The following is a 20,419-nucleotide window of genomic DNA, read 5'->3' as shown; positions in this document are numbered from 1 at the left end:
TGACCTTCCACACTCAGCAGCTCCCTTCTTCCCAAGCCCCCGCCACGTCCTCAGTCACACCTCCAAAAATCAAGTCAACCTCTCGCCTTAGCGTAAATCCTCACAAGTGACCGCCCCAGTTCGTTTCACCTCTGGAGGAAGCAGAGCCAGAGGCACACTAATATACACGCTGCACAGAAAAACCTGCCTCCGTAACCTCTGCCTTGCTTCATTCAGCCCCGCTGCATCCAGACCCAGCCATTTCATCCCTCCAGGAATGTCACCACCCACCCCGGGACAGCAGAGCCACGGGCCCTTGCCCACCTACCTTCCTGCAGCCTGAGCTGGCGCAGCCGGGCTGTCCCCAGCGTGGTGCTGTAGCTCTCCTGACCCGACCGGTTGTTGTAGAGGTAAGGGAGGAAGACCTGCGACATCCAGACCCAGAACTGATCCGACCTGCAACAGGGAAAAGGCGTGAGCGGCAGAGCTCCCGCGGCAGCTCTGCTAGGGCAGTCTCTGCGTGTCTCACCCCTGACCATCCGTGGTTCACCTGGAGGGGGGCACTGAGTTTTGGAGAGCTAACCTGGGCTGCTCTGCTCCCGGGTGCCTGGCTAGCAGGCAGAGGCAGCGTCTCCATCCACCCCAAGAGCTGGGCTGGGGTCAGCAGAAGGGTTATCTGACATGCAAGACCTAAAGGTGATTGAAGCCACTTGGCACCTGGATGAGGACCAGACCAGTGGGTCTGGGGCAGCGCGGTGGAAAAGGGACAATATTTAGGACCAGATTTTGCTCTGCTCTCCCCCTTTACACCACTTTCACCCCAGAAACTCCACCGAGTTCACTGGAATCGTTCCCGATTCATACTGTGGTGAATCAAAGCTTCTGTGACTCTGCATGGCGCGGATAAGCCGCGTCCATTTGCACAGAAAAATCAAGGGGTCTGCAGTGAGACGGGTGCGCAAAGACGCCGTTAATCCCAGGCAGCCGTTCTGATGTCAGTCTGGGCCGTCGGAGTTTGCAGTGGTGTGGAAACTCGGCTGGGAAAATTTAATCTAGTTAAACTATACGTGCAGAGCAAGGAAGGGAAGGACTCTGTATTTATACGAGAAGTTATTTTTGGTTCTCGTGACCTTGTTTATGGCTAAACCGTACAAGTTGTAAAGTTTGGAGACAGAGCAAACTTCTGTCCTTTTGACCAGATACAGAAAGATAAACATCTGTAATTCACACAGTCCCTTCCTACTGTGGAAATAATTAAAATTCAAAGAAAATAAAGCTCTCAACCCGTGCAGGCCCCTCTGTTCTCCAGGGGAGAAGCAGAACCACAGGGACAAAAAGGGACCTGCTCGCTGCCACGCCACGCTCCAGCCTGCTCCCCGACTCCTCGCTGCAGCCCTGCACAGCTTCTCCGATATAAAGCGACATCTCGTTCCTCCCCGTCCCCAGGGACTTCGCAGTTACCTCTTGATGCGGAGGAATTCGTTGCTGCCCAACTGCTGCTTGATGGAGCTCTGCAAGAGGAAGGCCCTGCTGTTGCGGGAGGCGTCTCCGTAGTTGGTGAGCAGGATCACCAGCAAGAACATCATGTAGATGAGGAAATTCTGGCGAGCAGAGAGTAGAAAGGGATTGCACCCAAGCGCGGGGCGGGGTTGGTTCCCAACCCTGCAGCAAGCCAGCGCTTTCCACTGACTGCCATGCAGCAGGATCAGGACCCAGAGCACGCGGTTCTTTCTTCTTCCGTATGGGAAGCAGCTAAATGAAACCCAAACCACAGGCTCACGACAATATTCTTTGTTCAAAACGGCCAGCCTGGCACCACACGCTTCAGCTGATATGCATTGCACAGCCTCGCTGTACGAGCTCCTATGCGCTGGCAGCTCAGCTCATACGATAGTTATGGGGGGTTCCATCCTTTAACGGGAAATAACTCGACTCCATTAAAGCAGCGGTGTATTCCCAGCACAAGTGTGGAGGATTGGTACTAAATGACCTACAAAGAGATCAAAACTTCTGCTCCTAGATGGGAAGTTATGTGTTTCACAAGACTCAACTAATGAATTTTCTTGTGCAAGTTGGTGTCTACTCCACACTGCAAACCTTGCCCTAACCTCAAACACCTGAGTTACAGAGGCAAACACACCAGCCGCTCCAAATCAGCCCCCTTACGGTTCTGCTTTCCAGCCACCTCAGATCTCAGAGCTTCACAGAGAAGATGAACATCACTGCCAGTCTTTTACAGACAGGGAAACTGAGGCAGAAACTGGAGACATGCACCTAGTAGCTCAGGAGATCACAGCTGGATTGGGAGGACCCACACAAGGATGTATCTCAGCCCCCGGAGCCAGCACTCTGCCTCTGCCCTAGGCACCACAGGCATCAGGAGATGTCTTACCTTCAGCATCCTGTGTAGCAGTTTGACCTTCCTGGCCTCTTCCTTGGCCTGGAAAAGGGCAAACCCCTGTGGGGGTCGGACTTTGCTGATCTTCTCAGAAACATGCTCAACAAACGGATGCTCCACTAAGGTATCGTCTTCCTCTGGGTGCAAGCGCTTGGCGACCAGTGAGAAATAGAGGGCTTCCAGCAGAACCTGGGGAGACAAGCAGCGTCGTGAGCCTGCAGAGAGCCGTGCCACCAGAACCGCCGTGGGCAGCAGCTCCTGTGGCCTTTCAGCACAGACAGCGAGCAGGGCACAGCTGCCAAGCACCCTCTCGGAGCAGCCAGACGACCTCTAAAACAAGTTGCCACCAGCCCTGCCTGTCCTACTGCTGCTAGTGTGCACACCCTTCCCCTCCTGCAGGGACACGCAGATGGGAGAGAGTATTCAATCCACGCAGCGAACAGTAGGAGTTGATTAGTATCTGGACAAGATGTTAATTACAGCTAATACATACACATGACACAGCACTGGACACAGATACGTGCTTGTGTACTCGTGTTACCCTTACCTTCAGGGGCTCCCAGACCAAGAAGGATGCCAGAAAGCTGAATATCCCTGAGATGAGCCACATGAGGGCAACGCTGGAGGAAAAGCCCACCCCGATCCACACAGAAACGCCCGTGGAGGTGGCAAAGAGGAGGAGACTGATACCATGAGCCAGATAGGAGCACCAGGGCGGCAGCAGGCGCTTCCTGAACGTTTGGTCTGCAACTGGAAGGAGGAGGGAAAACAAGCGGAAATGTTACTGCAAAAGGTTCCCAACGGGCACAGGAAGGGCTGAGCACACCGCTCATCCCAGCAGAGCGCTCGCACCAGTCCTGGGTGAGTTTGGAGGGATTATCCCAGACGTCTCCCGCTAAGCAGCAACACGGACAGCACACGAACACAACCAGCCTCAGAAGAGCAGCCTCCCATTTGCAGACGACAGGGTGGGCAGGAGAAGGAGAGGGGATCCTGATTTGGGTAGCAGGATGGGTTCCCTACTTTCTCTCAGAGCCCCAGGACATTGGGCATGCCCAGCCTGGCTGGAAGTGCTGCTGTCAAACCCATGAAAAGCCACACAGATTTGTTGCTCTGGCCGCCCTCAGACTGCCAAGCCACCCTGCCCCGGGGCTCGCTCGGCACAGCTTCTTTCACCCACCCATGCAAATCAATACCTGCATGAAGATACTACAACCATTCATCAGCCAAGACGAAATGATGGATTTTAACAGACCCAAGAGGATTGCCGCCGTGTCCAATTTTCCATGCTGCAGCCTGCCCCAGGGAGGCTGTGCCTCGGGAAGCCAAGAGCTCATGCTAAGAGAACTGATGCTGAGCTTCTCCGTAGGGCACCCGGGCATTTATCACCCCCCAGCCCTTGCGGGGCCTGACAGCTTGTTCCCTGCCTTGTGCAAGCCCAGCTGGCCGGCTGTCGTGTTGCATGACCCAGTAGGAAGCATCTCTTCTCTTTGCTTTGTTTGTTGATTTGAACTTTCCTTGGCATTTGACTCCCTTTCCCCTCTGGTTACGTATAGAGGCTCTCACTCTCTCACGCTGGATGGATGAAGGGACTGAGGGCTGCAGAGGGCTGCAGAGAGCAGAGTAACTGGGGAAGCAAGGAGCAGAGCTTCCCTAGGGTGCACAGTAGGGACTGTCACAGCACAAGTGGTGGCCCAGGGCTTACTGAGATTCAGGCTCCAAGAGAAGCTGGCAGGAAATAGCAAATATATCCCAAGCAGGGGAGCAGCCTTTCCTAAGGCTCCGTTTCCATTTACCCGCCCGTGCCTCCCAAATGCTGCTGTGTGCGACGGCCCCTCTTCCTGCACATCCCCACCCTCCCCGCCCCGATGCTGGCACAGCCCTGCAGCCCTGGTACCTGTCCACGTCGACTTGGCTGATCTGCTCACTTCCCTGGGAGGAGCTGCCATGCTCTGGCCTTTGTCGTTCAGCTTCTGCATCATGACAGTCTCCACCTTCTCCCCGAACACGCTGGACCTGCCAAGGCAAAGGGTGATATTGGTGAGCCATGCCGCTGCTGGCTCTGCGGTAAGCAGGCTGGCAAAGAGGTGGACTGAACTCCAGCGCTAACGCCAGTGCAGCAGCCCCGGCCCGGTTAGAAGGGCTTCCTTCCAGAGCAGCAGGCCCAGGCTGCCGAGGCACGCAGACGCTCTGCTCTGCATCTCGGGGAGGAGGGCTGAAAGTCTTCCCCCCCCCTCGATCTGCCGCTTTGCACTGGCTACCCAGCGGTGAGCTGCCGGCCCGGCTGGGTGGCGGTCAGGGTCCCAAAGCAGGGTGCTCTGGGCACGACAACACAACAGAGATTCAACCCCCCTTCTCCCTCCCGTCAGTGCCGTGAAGCGAACCCATGTCCCGGCACTTTGTCAGCAGTCCACAAAGCTCTGGAGACACATCTTCAGCTGGGGCTTTAAGGGGATATTCCAGGTGGCTCCTGGAAGGGCACCAGTGCCCTCCTGGAGCTCCGGCTGCGGGGGCTGCAGGAATCACGGCCGGCAAGAACATAGCGACTTGTGACAAGGCTGCCCCAGGCGTCTGCAATGTCACGGAGCCCAGCTCAGCTCAGCCCACTGTGGCTGGGTGCCACCAGCCGCTGCAGAGCTGGGTGGGAGGGCAAGGGACAAGGAGGCACTGGCTCGGCTGCCTTGTCTGGGGGAACTCTGCTCCCGGAATACTTACAGGCCTGAGATCAGATCTGTTTCAGCCCTCATGTATGGCCCTAGGTCCTGGGAGTGGGAGATGCCGCTAGCTCCATCTGCCAGGATCTGCCGGATCAGATCCTCATCTGGGGAAAGAGAGCATGCAAACAGCACTGGCAGGAGCACAGCACACAGCACTGTACCTGGGATGGTTCTGCACCGCTCGAGCTCAGACACGTCTGTGGAGCTGGGGAGGAGGAGGGCCAGGGTGAGGTCCTGCTCCATGGGACAGCCCTCCCCTCCTCCCTGTCTTCTAGCTCCGCTCTATCCCCAGCTTGGCTATGGAGCCTAGCATGAAACTGCTGGTATAGGAGGCCAAGTTCTTCTCCTTCTCCAGCCATTTACAGAGTTCAGAGAGACACTGTGGCCTTGCAAGCAGTGAAGAAGTGCTGGCTGCTTGCAACGTTCAGATCCCATGGGAACACATCTCTCCTTGCTCCTGGTCTGCTGGCAGTATGGTGACCATTCACTTCAGACTGATCCACATCAGGACTTCTGCTTTCCCAGACTGAAATCCCCATTAAGAAAACACGACCCTCCTCCTCTGCCCTTCAAATTGAAGCCAGTGGCGATGGTGGCAGGCTCTGCTATCCCACCTTCTCCAGAGCTGAGCCCAGGCTCCCAGGGACCAGATTGCTCCTCCTGCACTTCCCTGGGACATTCAAACCCTGGCACAGAGCAATGCTACTCACACACCCACCTGAGGCAGAGAAATATCGAGGCTGTCCCTGGTGAACGCCAAGCGACAAGCTGTCCTCCTCAGTTGCCAATGGGGCCTCAAGTCCAAGGTGGCGGCTGGCCCGGCCTCTCTTCAGCTTCTGGATGGTGTTGCCCATGATGGAGGGGTCACTGAGGAGGTCTGGCCAGCTGAGCAGGGCCTCGCTGGAGGGCCACCGCACGAGGCTGTGGGAAAACAGAGGAATGGGTGCAGTCAGGGATGTGTGGGGAATGGGAAGCATGAGAAGAGCAACTGTGGTAGTGCGTAGGACTGTCTAGAAGGGAACAGCTGTGGGAGCACAACCCCAAAGCAGAAAACTACACTAAAGTCCTACTTGCTCCATCCCCATAAACCTACTTACCTTTTGGAGTCCTCCAAGAACAGATCTGTTTTGGTTTGCTCAGAGAAGGCCTGTGGAGGAAGCGGAGGCATTTCAGGCACGTGACACTGGTTTGTGCCAGGTTAAAACAGTGGGCTGTTAGCAGGGGTCAGTGGAAACCTGGAGCCTGAGCTGCTATTAGCCCTGGGTCCACACCTCCAGGAGCCTGCTCTCCTCCAGAGATAACACCCAGGCACGCTGGGAAGATCCATGCTCACAGACACAGAGCAGCAGCTGGAGACAGCTTGTGCTCAGTACCTGCGGCTGGCCTGGGCAGAGATGCAGGTGAGGGATGAAGGGCTGGGGCTCTCCCCCATCACCGGCATTTGCCAGAGGCACTTGAGTGCATCAGTTCTTGCACTGACGGCTGTGGATGGACGCCGTGTCCGTGCAGGGGAGCACACAGACCCGTGCAGCCTGTCCAGCTTTTGGGTGGGAAGCAGGTTACCTCTGCCCGGAGCCCAGGGAAGGTGGGGAAGGAGCTGTCGAGGATTGAGGAGTCCAGGTAGTTGTCGATCTCCAAGGACTGCTGGTCTGAGTGAGTCAGGGTGTGGTTGATGGAGACCTGCAGGAGACAGGAAGGCTTGAGCAGAAAAGGGAGGGATGGAGGTGACAATGTCATGGTGGCTCCGAGCCCTGCTGCTCAGTGGCTCCCATCAGCTCCCTAATCTGCTGGGGAGCTCCACGCTTGTGCAGGCAGGGCCGGGGGATCCCAGACCTGCCCAGCGGGGCTGAGAACAGGCACATGCACATCCTCCACTGCCTGCCAGGCACCTTGGGCACTTGTACCCACGTGTACCACAGCCCAGTGCCATCCAGGCTGTCCCAGGTACGAGTTCCCAGGAAGCCACATGAGCTTGCAACCTCCTGCAAAGCAGGGAGTGCTTACAGGAACAAGAAACATCCAACACATTTGCTGCTCATCAGTCACTGAGCAGCTGGCTGCAGTACTTAATGGGGCTGCTAATTGTGTCTAACCAGTCATTAAATCCCCAGCTAATCCTTTCACAGCTGCCTAACCACAGCTCTGCTCACACAGCTGAATTTGTACCCAGGGTAGGCGTTCCATTAGCAATGCTCCACTGAGCATCTCTCAAGCTCCTGCCAATGCAGCAAAGGGTCATACCTTTAAATGGCATTTGGGTACGTATCACATACCAAAATCAAGAAGGAGCAAGTGCCTAAACAGCTTTTAAAATCTGCCCTTTTGGTCTCTGTCTGGGCATTGTCAGAATCCAGGCAGTGATCTGTCCCTCTAAGGTCAGGAGCTGCTCCCAGCTCAAGAGGGAGGCAGAGACCTGCTACGGGCAAGGGTCTGGCCATGGTGCAGGGCAGCACAGAGGCACAACTGGGAAAGTGCAGAGACTAGCTGGAGAAGTGATGTACCACAAAGGGCAGAATCTAGCCTCAGATGAGCCAACCTGGTGGCATCACACCTATCTGGGCAGCCTGCAACTACTTCTCCTCATTACCTTGCCACGAGCCATCCGGAAGAGAAATAAAATGACCAGGTAGAGAGGGTAGACCACCACGCTGGACACCAGACCCACGGCCACTGTGTCCACATTAACAGGGATCAGGCTGGAAACGGCCCCATTGCTGGAGAGAATCAAGAGAGATCAGAGACCGGTGTTAGCAGGAGCACTCAGGGTTGCCAGCTAAGCAAGGAGCGAGACAAAATTGCACAACCTGGCATTTCAGATGTGCAGAGAAAGAAATGAGCATGGGCTGTGCTAGCAGATGACGCAGCAAAACCAGGCAAGGGGGAAAGCTGATCAGGTTGTCCTTGGTCATCCATCATCCATGCCCTGGTCCCAGACTCTTTGGAATGGGAAGGGCGGACTCAAGGCCACAAGCAAGGCACCTATTCCCAGCAGACGTAAGGTCTGTCCTGCCCTGTGTAATGGGAAGCGCAGGAGGGGCCCTGAGGAGGTAAGGGACTGGCCAGAGCACCAAGGGACACAGCGCACCTGAGGTGTACGTTCCCCACCACGCCGTACCACACAGCATTGGCACAGAGGAAGAGGAAGATGAGGAGGGAGCAGCAGGTGGCTCTCTGGACACGGGTGAAGCGGCTGCGAGGCGGGCGGTCCCACATGGACAGCCAGACGTGCTTCTCAAAGAAACCTCGCTGCAACTCTGCTATGAAGATCCGGGAGAAGCTCCTCAGCTCCGTCTCACCTGAGCACAAAAAGAGAAGAGACTCTCAGGGCCAGCTGCACTGCAGAGGGGACCCGGCTGGGCCCGCCGCGGTCCCTCCTTGCAGACTGATATTCAAGGAAGCATCCACACTGCATCTATATGGTCCCTCCTGCACAGCTGGGTCCTTGCCATGCCTTGTCCTCTAGCACAAAGGACGCAGCAGAGCGCTTGGCTGCTCAAGGCATCAATGCAGTGAGGAAGAGCCAGTGTGCAGGCTCTGCGGTCTCTCTGCAGTCTCCTGCTGCGAGCCCTTCCTCAGCGCAATGAGAACTGCCATGCTGCTCAGCCATCCCAGCCCCACGCCCCAGGGGCTGAGCACTCACTGGCAGCATAAACCTCCTTCTCCACCATGCCATTGTTCTCTTCGCTCTCCACCGACAGCCAGTCATTCACCAGGAAGAAGTAGCTCTTGCTGCTCTGCAGGTCCCGGACTATGACGTGCTGCAGGTACCAAGAGGGGCTGAGTCCTAGAAGTTAAGAGATGAAGAAATGTGTTTCATGGCAGACATTTCCTGTGTGGACCTGCAAAGCCGAGAGGGCAACACAAGAGTCGCTCAGTGGGACAGCAGCGGTTACCCTGTGACTCTGTCTTCATCGGTGGGAATTGCACAGTCCCCAAGAGAAAGGCTTGGCATAGCCAGGTCACCTCCTAGGCTGTACGGCCATTTACAGACACTGTCACAGCACGTTGCATCGTCTGTGTACGGCGTTACAGCTGACCAGGCTGCAGACTTCCCCACGATGGAGACTCCACGGCCCCCGCCCAGCAACCTTCCCCCAAGCCAGTGGGTCACCATGGTCTCCCATCAGGGTTAGTCCAGACTGAAGGCCCAGGTACCTCTCTCCTGGCCCAGGTACCAGGCAGAGCAGAGCCTGGTTCTGACCTGGGATGTGTGATGGCTGCCTCAGGCCCGCACACCCGCTCACGTCTCACCTTTATTGTCGTGCCAAATGCGGATGCGCCAGATGCTCCCCAGGTTCCGCTCCGTTGCGATCTGAAACACATCGAGGCTGTTGCGGTGGAAGGCGTTTTCTCCATCCAGATGTCTGTGACCACTTTTATTGTCTACACCATACAGGGCGATCCCCACGTGGGCCGTGGTACCTGGCAGAGTTAACGGGGCTCAGTTAGGGAAGTCCACCCAAGGCGGAGCCATTCCCCAGCCCTGCCTTCCTGCCAGTGACCTGGTACCAGATGCAGCGGCCCTTCAGAGGGGCCACTTGGAGACTCGGGCTGAAGGAATGTGCTCAACAGCCATCCCACGCCCAGGGACAGCGTTACACACAGCCTGGAGGGCAGCTGCTCAGACTGGCCCGGTGCATGGACCTTGGCACGCTCATGGTTTTCCTCTTTGGAGGGGACTGAGTCTGACATTCCTTGCCTTGCTAACACCCTAATGGGAGGAGATGTTTATTCTGGATGTTTTTTCCACCAAGCAGCTGAAAGACTTGTTTTCTTTGACTTCTCTCTGGTACCAGTTCCCAGATGCTCTTTGGTCCACCTGCTCAACCTGGATGGTCCTTGGGGTGGCTTCAGGAGAAAGCTGCTGCCAGTGAAACCAGTGGTTACACTAAGATCAATGGGAGCATGTTTCTGGCAGTAACATGGTGGCACTCCACCTCCGTCCCTGCTTAGAGCTTCCACATCCCAACTGCCCGGACTTCCAAGTCCAGGATGATGTTTCTGGCAGCTCTAGCTACAAACCCAGCCCCAGATCAGAAAGCCAAGCTTTCTGCCTTCATGCTGCTGGGAAAGATTCAGATGGCAGAACAAAGTGATGGATGCTGGAAGACAGCAAAATGGTCCATCTAAAGGGCCCACAAGGCCTGGATGCTTCTGCAGGAGAGGGTCAGAAGTGAGGAACAATCACTGCCTCTTGGCTGTTCCTGCAACCACAGCCCAGTCAGGGAAAGCAGGGTGGGGGTATTTCTGTACTGCGTGGTTCCTTCCAGCAGCAGTTGCTTGCCCCACCAACAGCAAGCGGTGGGCCAGCATGCTCTTCTCCACAGCTCTTGACCTGCTTCATCATCTCACAACAAAAACTGTGAACGCCGTGGGAAGCCCTGAACTGACTGTCTGCTCAGCGCTGCTCCAAACACCAGCTCGGCTCTGGTGAGCTGGGGAACACTTGGTGCACGATGTGCTGAGGTGAGATCTCAGGGGAATTACGCAGATGTCACCCTAGGAATCAAGCACAGGAGTAGACTACGGGCTAACCTGATCCTCTGCCCCAGCCAGTTTTCACCAGGATCTCGTATTTGTACAGCCCGTTCTTCCCGCAGAAGGGAATCACCCCCACTCGGTTAACGTCAATCATGTCCAGCTTGTGCACGATCAGTGCAGCCACTGAGTAGGTCACAAAGCAGACGGCACACGTCAGCAGAACGATGTAGTTGAGACCTGGGCCTGGAGCCTAAAAGAAAAGAAGTACGTTGCAAGGCACTCTCCTTCCCCAGGAGGACCCCCCCCAATTCCCCAGGAGTCACGCTGCCTCCTTCCTGGCTATAATCATCATTCACACTCATGATACCACACGCAAATAGAGAGAGCCCTGTCCCTGCACAGACCGTGTGCCCACAGCCCTGCGGAGCGACTGCAGCCGCCGGCTGAAGCTGCTGGAGCAGGTGCCGAGAGCTCTCTGCTCCCACTTACGGCACACCAACAGCCAGAAAAAGCCTGAACGCCCCGGGGAGGCAGGGAGCAGCTGGCTGGTGCAAGCTCGCTGGGATAAAACAGTGCTGGGGGACAGCCGGGAGGAGCATTTGGCACCTTACTAAGAGGTGAACATACTGCGAGGTGTCCAGAATAGAGAATAAAGCCATCTGCAAAGGTCTGTTTTTAGCAGCAGCAGCCGGGATTCGTGATCAGAGGATGCAGCCCCTCTGTGAGCTGTGCTCATCTGCAGCTCCCAAAGGCTCTCAGGTACTTGGGCTGGTCGTCCAGCTGGGCACAGGTCAGCCATGACCCAGCTTGAACGTGAAGCCGACGGGAGCCCGAGGCTTTCCTCTAGGTGACAACAATCTGCTCAGCGTGTGGCAATGCTGCACAGCCTCTGCTGTGTTTTACTCACAGGAAAGATGAACTGGACAGAGTTTGGGGGGACAAACAGACTGGCCCCAAAGGCGGTGAGGTGCTGGGTTAAGCACACAGCCTGGTCTGGCCTGGTCTCTTCCAGCGGGATGATGCCTTCTGTTTTCCACCGTTTCTCCTGCTCGCTGAAGTACTGGCAGAGGGAGGTGTACAGCCCCAGAGTCACCTCCACCGGGGACCAGCTGAAATGGTTTGTGATGTTGAAGTAGTATTTCTGGACGGTGTCATCCGTTCTGGAGAAGGGAAAGACAGCAAGGAGACGTCATTAACCTGCCTGCTGAAGGGACACAAACCCCGTTCTCATGGATGTGTGCCCACGGAAAGCACCCTGCTGCAGGGACAGGTAAGCACACAATAAGGAGGAAAAGCCCAGTGAACGTGGTGTAATTTACACCGCCCTTTGGCTGTGCGGAAACTCTGGAGTTCTACACTTCAATTCTTTATCTTTGTATTATTTCAGCACCTGGAGCGCTGTGTTGCATATCCTCTTCTCTGTGCTGGCAGCCTTGCACAGCTCTCCCACCCACCCTTCCCTGTGTCCCACTGACCCATACGACACTTCCATAGCAACTCTATTATTCTTGGCTGGAAGCAGATTTGCTCATTAGGAGGATTAATCCCTCTTTGAGCATCCTGTTACCAAAAGCCATGGAAGCTGTGTCAACTTACACAACAGTGGCTCCACTCTTACCCCACCTATTCCCAAGCTGCCCATCTTTTCTTCTCAGATAATGCCTAGGAATGGCTCATAAATAACAAGAGGCATTGAACACACATGCTCCCCGGCAAGGCAGCAAGTCAGCAAAAGAATGACTGCTCTGATAAAAAGAAGAGAGCTTTGCTGCAAAACCCAACAGCACAACAGCAGTGCTTAATGAGCCCCGGCACCCTCCAAGCAGCAGGCAAGCCCACGAGGGAACCTGTGTTCTCCTCCAGTCACACACTGGGAAGATGAGCTCTGAGGACAGAGGTGCTTTTGTGAAGGTTGCACTGCAGTTCAGGAACCAGGCTAACGTGTGGTGCTTTGCTCCAGGAAACGGTTTCATGAGCTGCATGAAGCAACCCCTGAATCTGCAAAGGTCAGTGTGAGTCCCCTGGGGAAAGAGTCCTGGTAAAGATGGGCAGCTCTGGGATCGGTAGCGCACAGATGGAAGTCCGGACAAGCAGCAGACAAACAGTCTACAGCAGCTGTTAGACAACTGAGCAGAGAAAAGGGCAGCGGGGGGGAGACTCATCACCAGGAGAGGCCCTGGGTGAGGGCCATGATACTCACAGGGAACATGATTTACAGCTCTAAAAAAGGGAACCCTCCCTCACCTGGATCAGAAAGGCAAATCACAGAGCACTGAGCTGCTTTTGCACCAGCAGCAGCAGATGTCTGGGAAGCAGGGAGTGCCAGGGTAGAGGAGGTGCCAGCGCTGGGGTGTAGGAACGGCAGCTTGCAGCTGCCTGCCCAGGAGAGCCGTCTCCTCCAAGGACAGAGGAGCGCTGTGGATAGCTACAACAGCACCAGCCCTGCAAAGCAGCCTGGCATAAGCCATGGCAAGGCCCTGAGCATCCCTCGTGCATCCACGGGACAGCCTGGGGCTGACAGGGATTACAAGGGAGGCTTCTCTTACCTGGGTGAGGTGAAGAAGGTGTAGAGCTTGTGGTCGCTTCCAGCCAGGGCATCCAGGCCGATTTTCTTAGAGGCACTGCAGTTGTGTTCGTTGGGCTCTGGTTCGTGATGGAGATAAGCCATGATGAATGGCTCAGGCTCGCTTGCAATGTAGTGATCTGCGTGGGTAGGGGGAGAAAAAAACAGAAAGTACTTTAGAAACACCAGGGAGAGATCAACCACAAGCCTGCTGCCAGCAGTGGATGTTCAGGGAGGAGTATCAGGAACCCAGAAAGTCAGGAAAGATGCTTTTCCAGATTGCACTCTCTCAGTCTGCAGTACAGAGGATCCCTGAGCAAGAGACTCTGGATACCGTTGTACCTGACCAAGAGGGAGACAGGACAAACTCCCGCCAGTGCCGATGTGGCTCAACAGAAGGGCTGGAAAAAGCAAAAGGCTTCTCAGTGCCAGAATCCACCAGCAAGGATTACACTGGGGACTGGATAATGCCTGTGACAGCCAGAACCTCAACCATGCTGTGTGGAACTTGCTGGCTACACCTGACATCCCCTCCCACGCCAGTTATCTCTTGACACAGCTCTCCTTTGCTGCAACACCCAGCCCTCCTCTCCCACGGGAAGAAACAGCAAAGAGCACAAAGAGTTGGGTCTGTCTGCGCTACCATTCAAGACTCTGTAAGTGAGCTGGAAGTGCAGTCCGGCTTCTCTGTTGTTGCTCTCCATAGTCACAATTAGGTTCACAGATGTTCTTGCCTCGATGACTTCAGTGCCAGCAGAGAGATTCTCAGCATCTGTGTTGTTTGACACCATTACGGTGATGGCTTTCTCTGAGTCCAGGCTCCCAATGGGGATCTGCACCCCGTTGTGTGTCTGAAACTCCATGGAGGCGACCTTTGTGGATACGGTGTAGTTGCTGATGTAACCAAAAGGGAAAGGATTGGAGTCCACTTGGAACATGACTTGAATGACATCCGTCAGGTTGGAAAGGGTGGTGTTGAAAGCCTGGGGGATGGAGAACTGGCAGTTTGGTGTGTTTTCGTAGCAGAGCAAGTTAAAGGGATCAGACCGCTTGCCTGTGGCCTTAATTTCTCCTCCCACCAGCTCAAGGGGCTCTTCATTCAGCACTCGAGACTTCATGAGGATGCGCATCAGGCTGGAAGACAGGTTGTAGGCTTTGGGAGCTAGCAGCAAATTGTGGGAATCAGAAAGCAGTTCCTGGGGCTTGGATTCTTGTGAAACCGTATTGACGAGGTGAATTAGGTCACCTGCCAGGAGAGAAATAAAGGTGCAAACAGAGGAAGTGGTAAATAGCCTAGATAACTGCTACAGTCTAGATAACATCCGACACCTTCCCAAAACAATCAGACAAGTCTTTCCTTACTGTCTTCTCCCTGTAACTCTACACTGTGCACGTGACCTTCCGCACTGGAAGTGTTCAGTAGCCCATAGCTAAAAATAGAGCTGTCAGCAATTCCTGCAGGCTCTCAGCTAATCTACAAAGTTTGGTGGTGAATACTTAACCACAACAGGCGTTATTTTCCTCCTCTGAAGTGACTAGAATGGCAGACTGGGAAACAGGGAAAGAATGGATAAAGCCAACATACGTTACTAAGTTTTTGCACTATAAAGTGCAGAACACTCAGAAATACATAACGAGGTGTGCAAAGAAGGTGCCTCTGCTTCCTCCCAGGGTAACCAGGTGGGAATTTCTGCAGTGTTTATGGGTGCCCCAGTGAAGTTTGGCAAGCTCCTCAGATTGCAACCAGGAAGGCAAGCATCTGGAAGCCATAGCTGTTACTCATTATTTACTAAAAATCCTATTCCCTGAAGTGAGTTTATTAACAACTGTCATATTTAAATGCCCTCAGAGACAGCTGCCAAAGCCAGGACAACCCTGGGAAAAATGCAGGGAGAAGAAAGTACTGGGGTGCCACACTCCAAATGTTAGGCAGCAATCTCCCTAACAGCTTGAAAAGCCATGAGCCAAATCCCCAGTGGTACAGGAGAAAGCCTGCAAAGCTGCCCTCAGCCTACTTCTGCCCAGCACCCTGCACAGGGAGACCTGTGCCCTCAGCAGCGCCCGCTCAAATGTCACCTGTTCCCGCAGGAACAAAACTGACCTGTGATGTTGAGGATGTTGTCGGCGATACCAGTCGGTGTCACGGTGCCCTGGGTCATTTCCCCTTGCAGAATGGTCATCATGGTCTCCAGCTTGTTCAAGGTCCTTGTCAGGCATGACTTGCAAACCAGTTCCTTGCTCACCACCTGCAAAGGGAAACACAGTTTGATTCAGTAGGAGCACCCCCAGGGAAAGACGAAGGCAGCTGTAGGCAAGTTCAGTTGGCTCAGTCCCGCAAAGACCTGAGCACGTTTGTTCAAACACCGTTTGCGCTCTGAAAGTCACCCCTGCTCTTTCCAGCCCCGGGGAGGTGACTGCGGAGACCGTGGCTGCTCTGCTCACGCTGAGAGATGCCAAGAAGTTGGTGGTGTCTCCGAGACTCCTGCATCCACCTCCCCTCATGTTACAATCTGCCAGCATACAGGCAGGCATGCCGGGAGTCTGACAGAGGATGCATTAGGGTTGGAAAGAGCAATAAAGGGCAGCATATTCATGTTCCCTGGAGTTCACTTGTAAGGACCAAGCACGTCTCCGGCTGTTGCATCTCATGAGCAGGGGGCCACACGCTATTCCTACAGAAATCAACCAGAAGGAGCTGGATAGGACTCCTCCATCCACTCCACTATCTTCAGTGGAAGCAAGATCTAGCCCTAACTGAATCCATTTCAGTGTCCAAATACTGCTGAAAGCTGAGGGAGGGATCCTGCCACTCGGGCATGATGGATGTCCCTCCCTCTGCTCCCAGATGTGTCCAAGAAACAGAATGTTCTAGCCATGGCCTGGAGCTCCCCGCGCTCTCGAGGGCTGGATGGGAGGGACTGAGGCAACACATGGAAGCTGTTACCACAACCCCGTTCCTAGCTCTTTTCTTTTAATCATCATAGGATTCAGACGTGATTCACCATATGTTTTGGTGAAGAATCAAAACAGCATCTGCAGGTCTAGAATTCCCCCTTTTCTGCTTTTACTTGTAAGCAATGAGAAGCGAGGACATACTGCGTAAATCGGAGTCCAGAAGGCACAGTCAGGTATCAAGGAGGTGGGGAAGAAAAAGGGTTATGGGGAGGAACCACCCAAGGGGAGCTACTGCTTAGGAAGGAGAATCGACTAAGAAGACTGAGATTCTTTTTTTCCCCTCCAGGAGAAATTACTTCTGATTTTTCCTCTCCCCTGTAGGTAAAATCAATAAAGTATCAGACTGAGTGATTGACACTTCTACAGGAAAGGAAATGTGTGAACTCCGCGCTAGTCTCAACCACTTGGGAAATTCTAGATTACTGTTTTTCTAAGCTTTTCATTCCAATCCAGAGCACAAACTAATCCTGGAACGTCAGCTTTTCCCGTGGAACAAAAATTCTATTTCTAGACTTAAGCTTCCGCAGCAAGATCAAGTCGCAAGGCAAGAGCACGTGGGAGAGACAGAAACAAACCAATCCGGCATCACAACGGGATATGCCGAACCCCAAATCCCTGAACAAAGATGAACAGAAAGAAGTGATTTTTGAGGTTTACAGACTTTGAAGCAGAGAAAGGAGCAGCAGAATAGGGCTCTGTGGGTGGGATGCAGCAGTCTGTCCATCATTTCAAGGACAGCCTCTTCCCACTGCGCGAGGTTGCTGACCTGGCTGGGGAGGCGATGCGCAGCCGAGGCCAGGGTACCTGACTCCAGTCCTGAAAGCAAAGATTTGGGAGGGCGGGGAGGAAGAGCATGCCAGAGCCGACTGGCTGACCACCAAACCCCAAGCACATTATATAACTGGGCTCCCTTCCCTTTGCCCATCTGACAAAACACATAAAGCCACTCCTAAATCCACCAGGCAGCAGCCCCAGCACCAGGGAGCTGAAACTGCGAGCTGGCTGGGGAACACAGCATTTCCAGGCAGCAGCGAAGCAGAGCAGTGTTTCTAATCTTGTATGGTAGAAGTAGGGCTGGAAGGAACATCAGTCCTTGGCACCGTCCCCTGGCTCAAGGCAGGTCCGGCTCTACTTGTGTTCCTCCTGATGGGAGTCCAGCCTGTCCTCGGAGACTCTGCGACTCCCCCACCAATTTATTCCAGTGCTTCTCCAGTCTGCCAAGGCCTCTCCTACTGTCTCCATCTGCAAGTGAAGGAACCTACTTGCTAGCAAGCTGCCACACCAGGGCTGGTACCAAAGAAGCAGCACAGAGCTCTTAGGTGCTGTCTTCCAGTACATGAATACATCATCTTATCCACGCCTGCTAGATCGGTGGCACGGCGAGGGGAAGAGCTGACAACACTTAGGACATCACCACAGAAACCCTAATGATGTCAACAAGTGATACCTGTCCTCCCTGCGTGGTATGTGTGTGGGAGAGACAGGGAAGCAGAACGCGAACTGAAGAGCAACTAAGCTGCACCTGGAAGAGCAGGAGGCTGGAGGTGGTGATGGGGAACATACCGTGCACTGTGCCAAAGCAGCTGAGATCTGCTGGATATCATCAACTGTGTTCACGTTCAGCGAGTTCAGGGTTTCTGTGATATTGTTGCGAGTCCAGGTCCGGAGTTCAAATTCATTCCCAGTCTCAGGTTCCAGAAGCATGGACCGCTCATACTGCGGAGGAGAAAAGCAGGCAGAGTGAGGAAATGTATCAGGTTGTTTCAGAGGATGATGAGCTGTGATGAAGTCATCTCTTCCCTGCACTCTGTATCTCCCTGCCTGTGCTCCTCCCCAGAGGGAGATCTAATGAGCTGGTTTTTCAGTAGAACTTCCTCAATTTCACTTGTGCTCTCCAAGCAATTATCTTAACAGCCTTGCACTTGACAGCTAAGTAGTACACCAGTGTGCAGTCCTTACCTAGCTAAGCACAGTGCCTGTGCTCAGGGGGATCGCCCCTGCCTGGCTTTCAGGCACGCAGCAGGCTCTTATCAGGCAGGAAAGCACGAGTAGAGACCAAAATTCCTGCCGTGCCTATAGAGATGCACACGGAGGGACTGGGCCCTACCTTAGGCAGGCATGAAAGTGAATGCTGCCAGGAGGATGATGCTCCTGCACTGTGGATTAAAAGCCTTGTATGCAGCCAGAAGATCCTTCTAGCTGCACTAGCTCAGCAGTCAGAACCCAGAGATCTCCTTAGCACCCAGAGCAGCACCTGAGCAGCTACAGGGAGTTTCCAGCCCTGCTGAGTCGGAGTGGGGTGGCTGGCTCAGGGGAAGCATGAAGGACGTGGGGGAATTTTGGCTAGGATTTCTGTTTCTAAATTCAGTGTTTAGACTTGAGGTTGGCAGTATCTGAATATGAGGGCAAAAAAGCAGGCTGCATGGGAGACACCCAGGCCACTGCCTTCTCTGGGACCTCTGTTCTATTTTGCAGCCCCTCTGCTTCCCCTGGTCATTGTGTGCCTGGAGCTCGTTACTCTTTTTGATGCATGAAAATAGCTCCAGCCCAGCTCCCAGCATGCACGTACGCTGATTTACATGAAAAACTGTAGCATTAGTCATTTCCCTACATCACTGTACAAAACCTGGCCAAAGAACATTGCTGGCGATTGCAAGGCCTTCTGGAGGCCCCTCTTGGGCAGACAGTGCTGCTTTACCTCATTTAAGATGGTGATGAGGGCCAGAGAGTACTCAATGACCTGTTGAGGGTCCCCTTGTTTCACTAAGCCCTGGAGCACGGTGTCAGTTTGATTGTAGAGCCAGTGGGAGAGGCTGGGGAACCCCTCGGGTAAGCTGATTTCCATGGAGCTGCCAAGGGAAAGAGGCATTTGGGTTAAGTGCAGACTATCAAATGGGGCTGGGGGGAAGGGGGCAGAATCTGCCCTTTAGCTGGGAAGGAAGATGAGGGGGGAAGCAGGTGGTTAAACAACAAAGACAGCATTGCTGAGGCTTGCCCTGGTGCCCAGTTTGCACAAGCCGTATGTAGGAACACCATGGACCTGAAGCCTGGTTCCTCACTGGTCCAGCTCTGTGATGCTGCACGTGGAGGACGCACACGGGTGCATTGAACCCAGAGGAGAAAATCCAGGCTTAGTTTGATGGAGCATAAAGAGCACTTAAAACCAGGGTTGGTGTGCTGGGAGGAGCTGCACTGCTTTTGGCATCATTCCCTGGGGTCCGAGGAACAGCTGGGACACAGATCCTCCTCCGCAGGCACCGCAGGACCGTGCGCTCCAGCCTGGGAGGCCGGGACCACATGTACAGTGTGGAGAGTCGCAAATCGGCCTCGAGAAGAAGTCGTACAGCTCCGCCAGGCAGCAGAGACCAGCTCAGGATGCTGCCCAAAGAGCTGTGGGCACTTGTCACCTGCGTGGAGCACACTGGGAACCAAAGGGCGTTTGCAGAAGGGGTAACTGGGCTTTCATGGTACTGGCCCTGCTGAGCCTCCAGCTGCAATCCCTTCCACCCTATTCAAATGCACGTGCTCTCCACCTTGGCTACATGAGACCTCCCCTGGCTCTCAGCAGCAGGACACCAGGCCAGCTGCCGCACCAGAGCTTGCTGCTGCCAACTCTCCTTTGAGGGCTCCTGATGCAGAGAAGGTGGCAGAGCACAGAGCACAGAGATCTTCTAAGAAAGTGACATCGTGCCTTCAAAGCAAGGTGCCACCAGGGAATGAAGGGAAGCAGTAACTTATGGGAAAGTCTCCCCCTTGAGTGATAATCCACAAAGACTGGAATTCTCTGTATTGCACTTCTGCTGAGCCTCCCCTCGCCTTCCTGCCAACAGCCTCTTCCAGGAGGCAAACGTTTCACTTGGGATCTGCCGAGCCCTTCAGGACAGGGACCCAGGGGACAAGCCATAAGACCGTGATTCAGGAGCCTAGGCTAGACACTGGCACTGCCGTGTAAGCCCAGCCTGCGAGCGGTGGGTCTTACCAATTAACGGCCACCACGGTCGCTCCCAGCTGGTCCTGAACGAGGACTGACACGGACACCATGAAGCCACTCTCGTGAAAGCCCGGCGGCAGGAAGGCGCTGTGCTCGGCACGGCTGCCCTTGTACACGCAGAACTCGTGGTAGTGCCCGGCCCTGCGGCGGGATGCCAGGAGGATGTACACCAGCGGGCCCTCCGCGTCCTCCGTGTCTCGCCAGCCTGCAAAACAAACCCGAACCGGGGGTCTGATGGGGACGAGGGCACGCAGGGGCTGCAGCCACCATCCCGAAGCCCAGCCTGTCCCTCAGAGCTGGCACTGCCTGGCAGTGCCCCTTCCCTCCCCTGGTGT

General features: G+C 54.6%; 1 protein-coding gene across 3 annotated transcripts in view; it reads right to left on the bottom strand.

Annotated features, from left to right (window-relative positions):
• Positions 1–20,419, bottom strand: part of PKD1 (polycystin 1, transient receptor potential channel interacting) — a 101,020-nt gene that overhangs the window by 9,131 nt on the left and 71,470 nt on the right. For all 3 annotated transcript variants that reach the window (XM_075515362.1, XM_075515363.1, XM_075515364.1), the window contains exons 19-39: positions 20,073–20,289; positions 18,792–18,942; positions 17,657–17,809; positions 15,240–15,384; positions 13,782–14,384; positions 13,122–13,278; positions 11,483–11,735; positions 10,630–10,825; positions 9,346–9,516; positions 8,735–8,878; positions 8,180–8,390; positions 7,682–7,808; positions 6,658–6,774; positions 6,192–6,241; positions 5,813–6,015; positions 5,093–5,198; positions 4,275–4,393; positions 2,925–3,127; positions 2,372–2,566; positions 1,441–1,580; positions 308–435 (exon numbers count right to left, since the gene is read on the bottom strand). In XM_075515362.1, the coding sequence (XP_075371477.1) occupies positions 308–435; positions 1,441–1,580; positions 2,372–2,566; positions 2,925–3,127; positions 4,275–4,393; positions 5,093–5,198; positions 5,813–6,015; positions 6,192–6,241; positions 6,658–6,774; positions 7,682–7,808; positions 8,180–8,390; positions 8,735–8,878; positions 9,346–9,516; positions 10,630–10,825; positions 11,483–11,735; positions 13,122–13,278; positions 13,782–14,384; positions 15,240–15,384; positions 17,657–17,809; positions 18,792–18,942; positions 20,073–20,289 (3,789 nt within the window). The remainder of the gene's footprint in view (positions 1–307; positions 436–1,440; positions 1,581–2,371; positions 2,567–2,924; positions 3,128–4,274; positions 4,394–5,092; positions 5,199–5,812; positions 6,016–6,191; positions 6,242–6,657; positions 6,775–7,681; positions 7,809–8,179; positions 8,391–8,734; positions 8,879–9,345; positions 9,517–10,629; positions 10,826–11,482; positions 11,736–13,121; positions 13,279–13,781; positions 14,385–15,239; positions 15,385–17,656; positions 17,810–18,791; positions 18,943–20,072; positions 20,290–20,419) is intronic.

This window comes from Mycteria americana, chromosome 12 (assembly GCF_035582795.1).
Source record: "Mycteria americana isolate JAX WOST 10 ecotype Jacksonville Zoo and Gardens chromosome 12, USCA_MyAme_1.0, whole genome shotgun sequence".
Lineage (NCBI taxonomy): Eukaryota > Metazoa > Chordata > Aves > Ciconiiformes > Ciconiidae > Mycteria > Mycteria americana.
The sequence above is the reverse complement of the archived record's forward strand: the minus strand, read 5'-3'. Positions and strand labels throughout refer to the sequence as shown.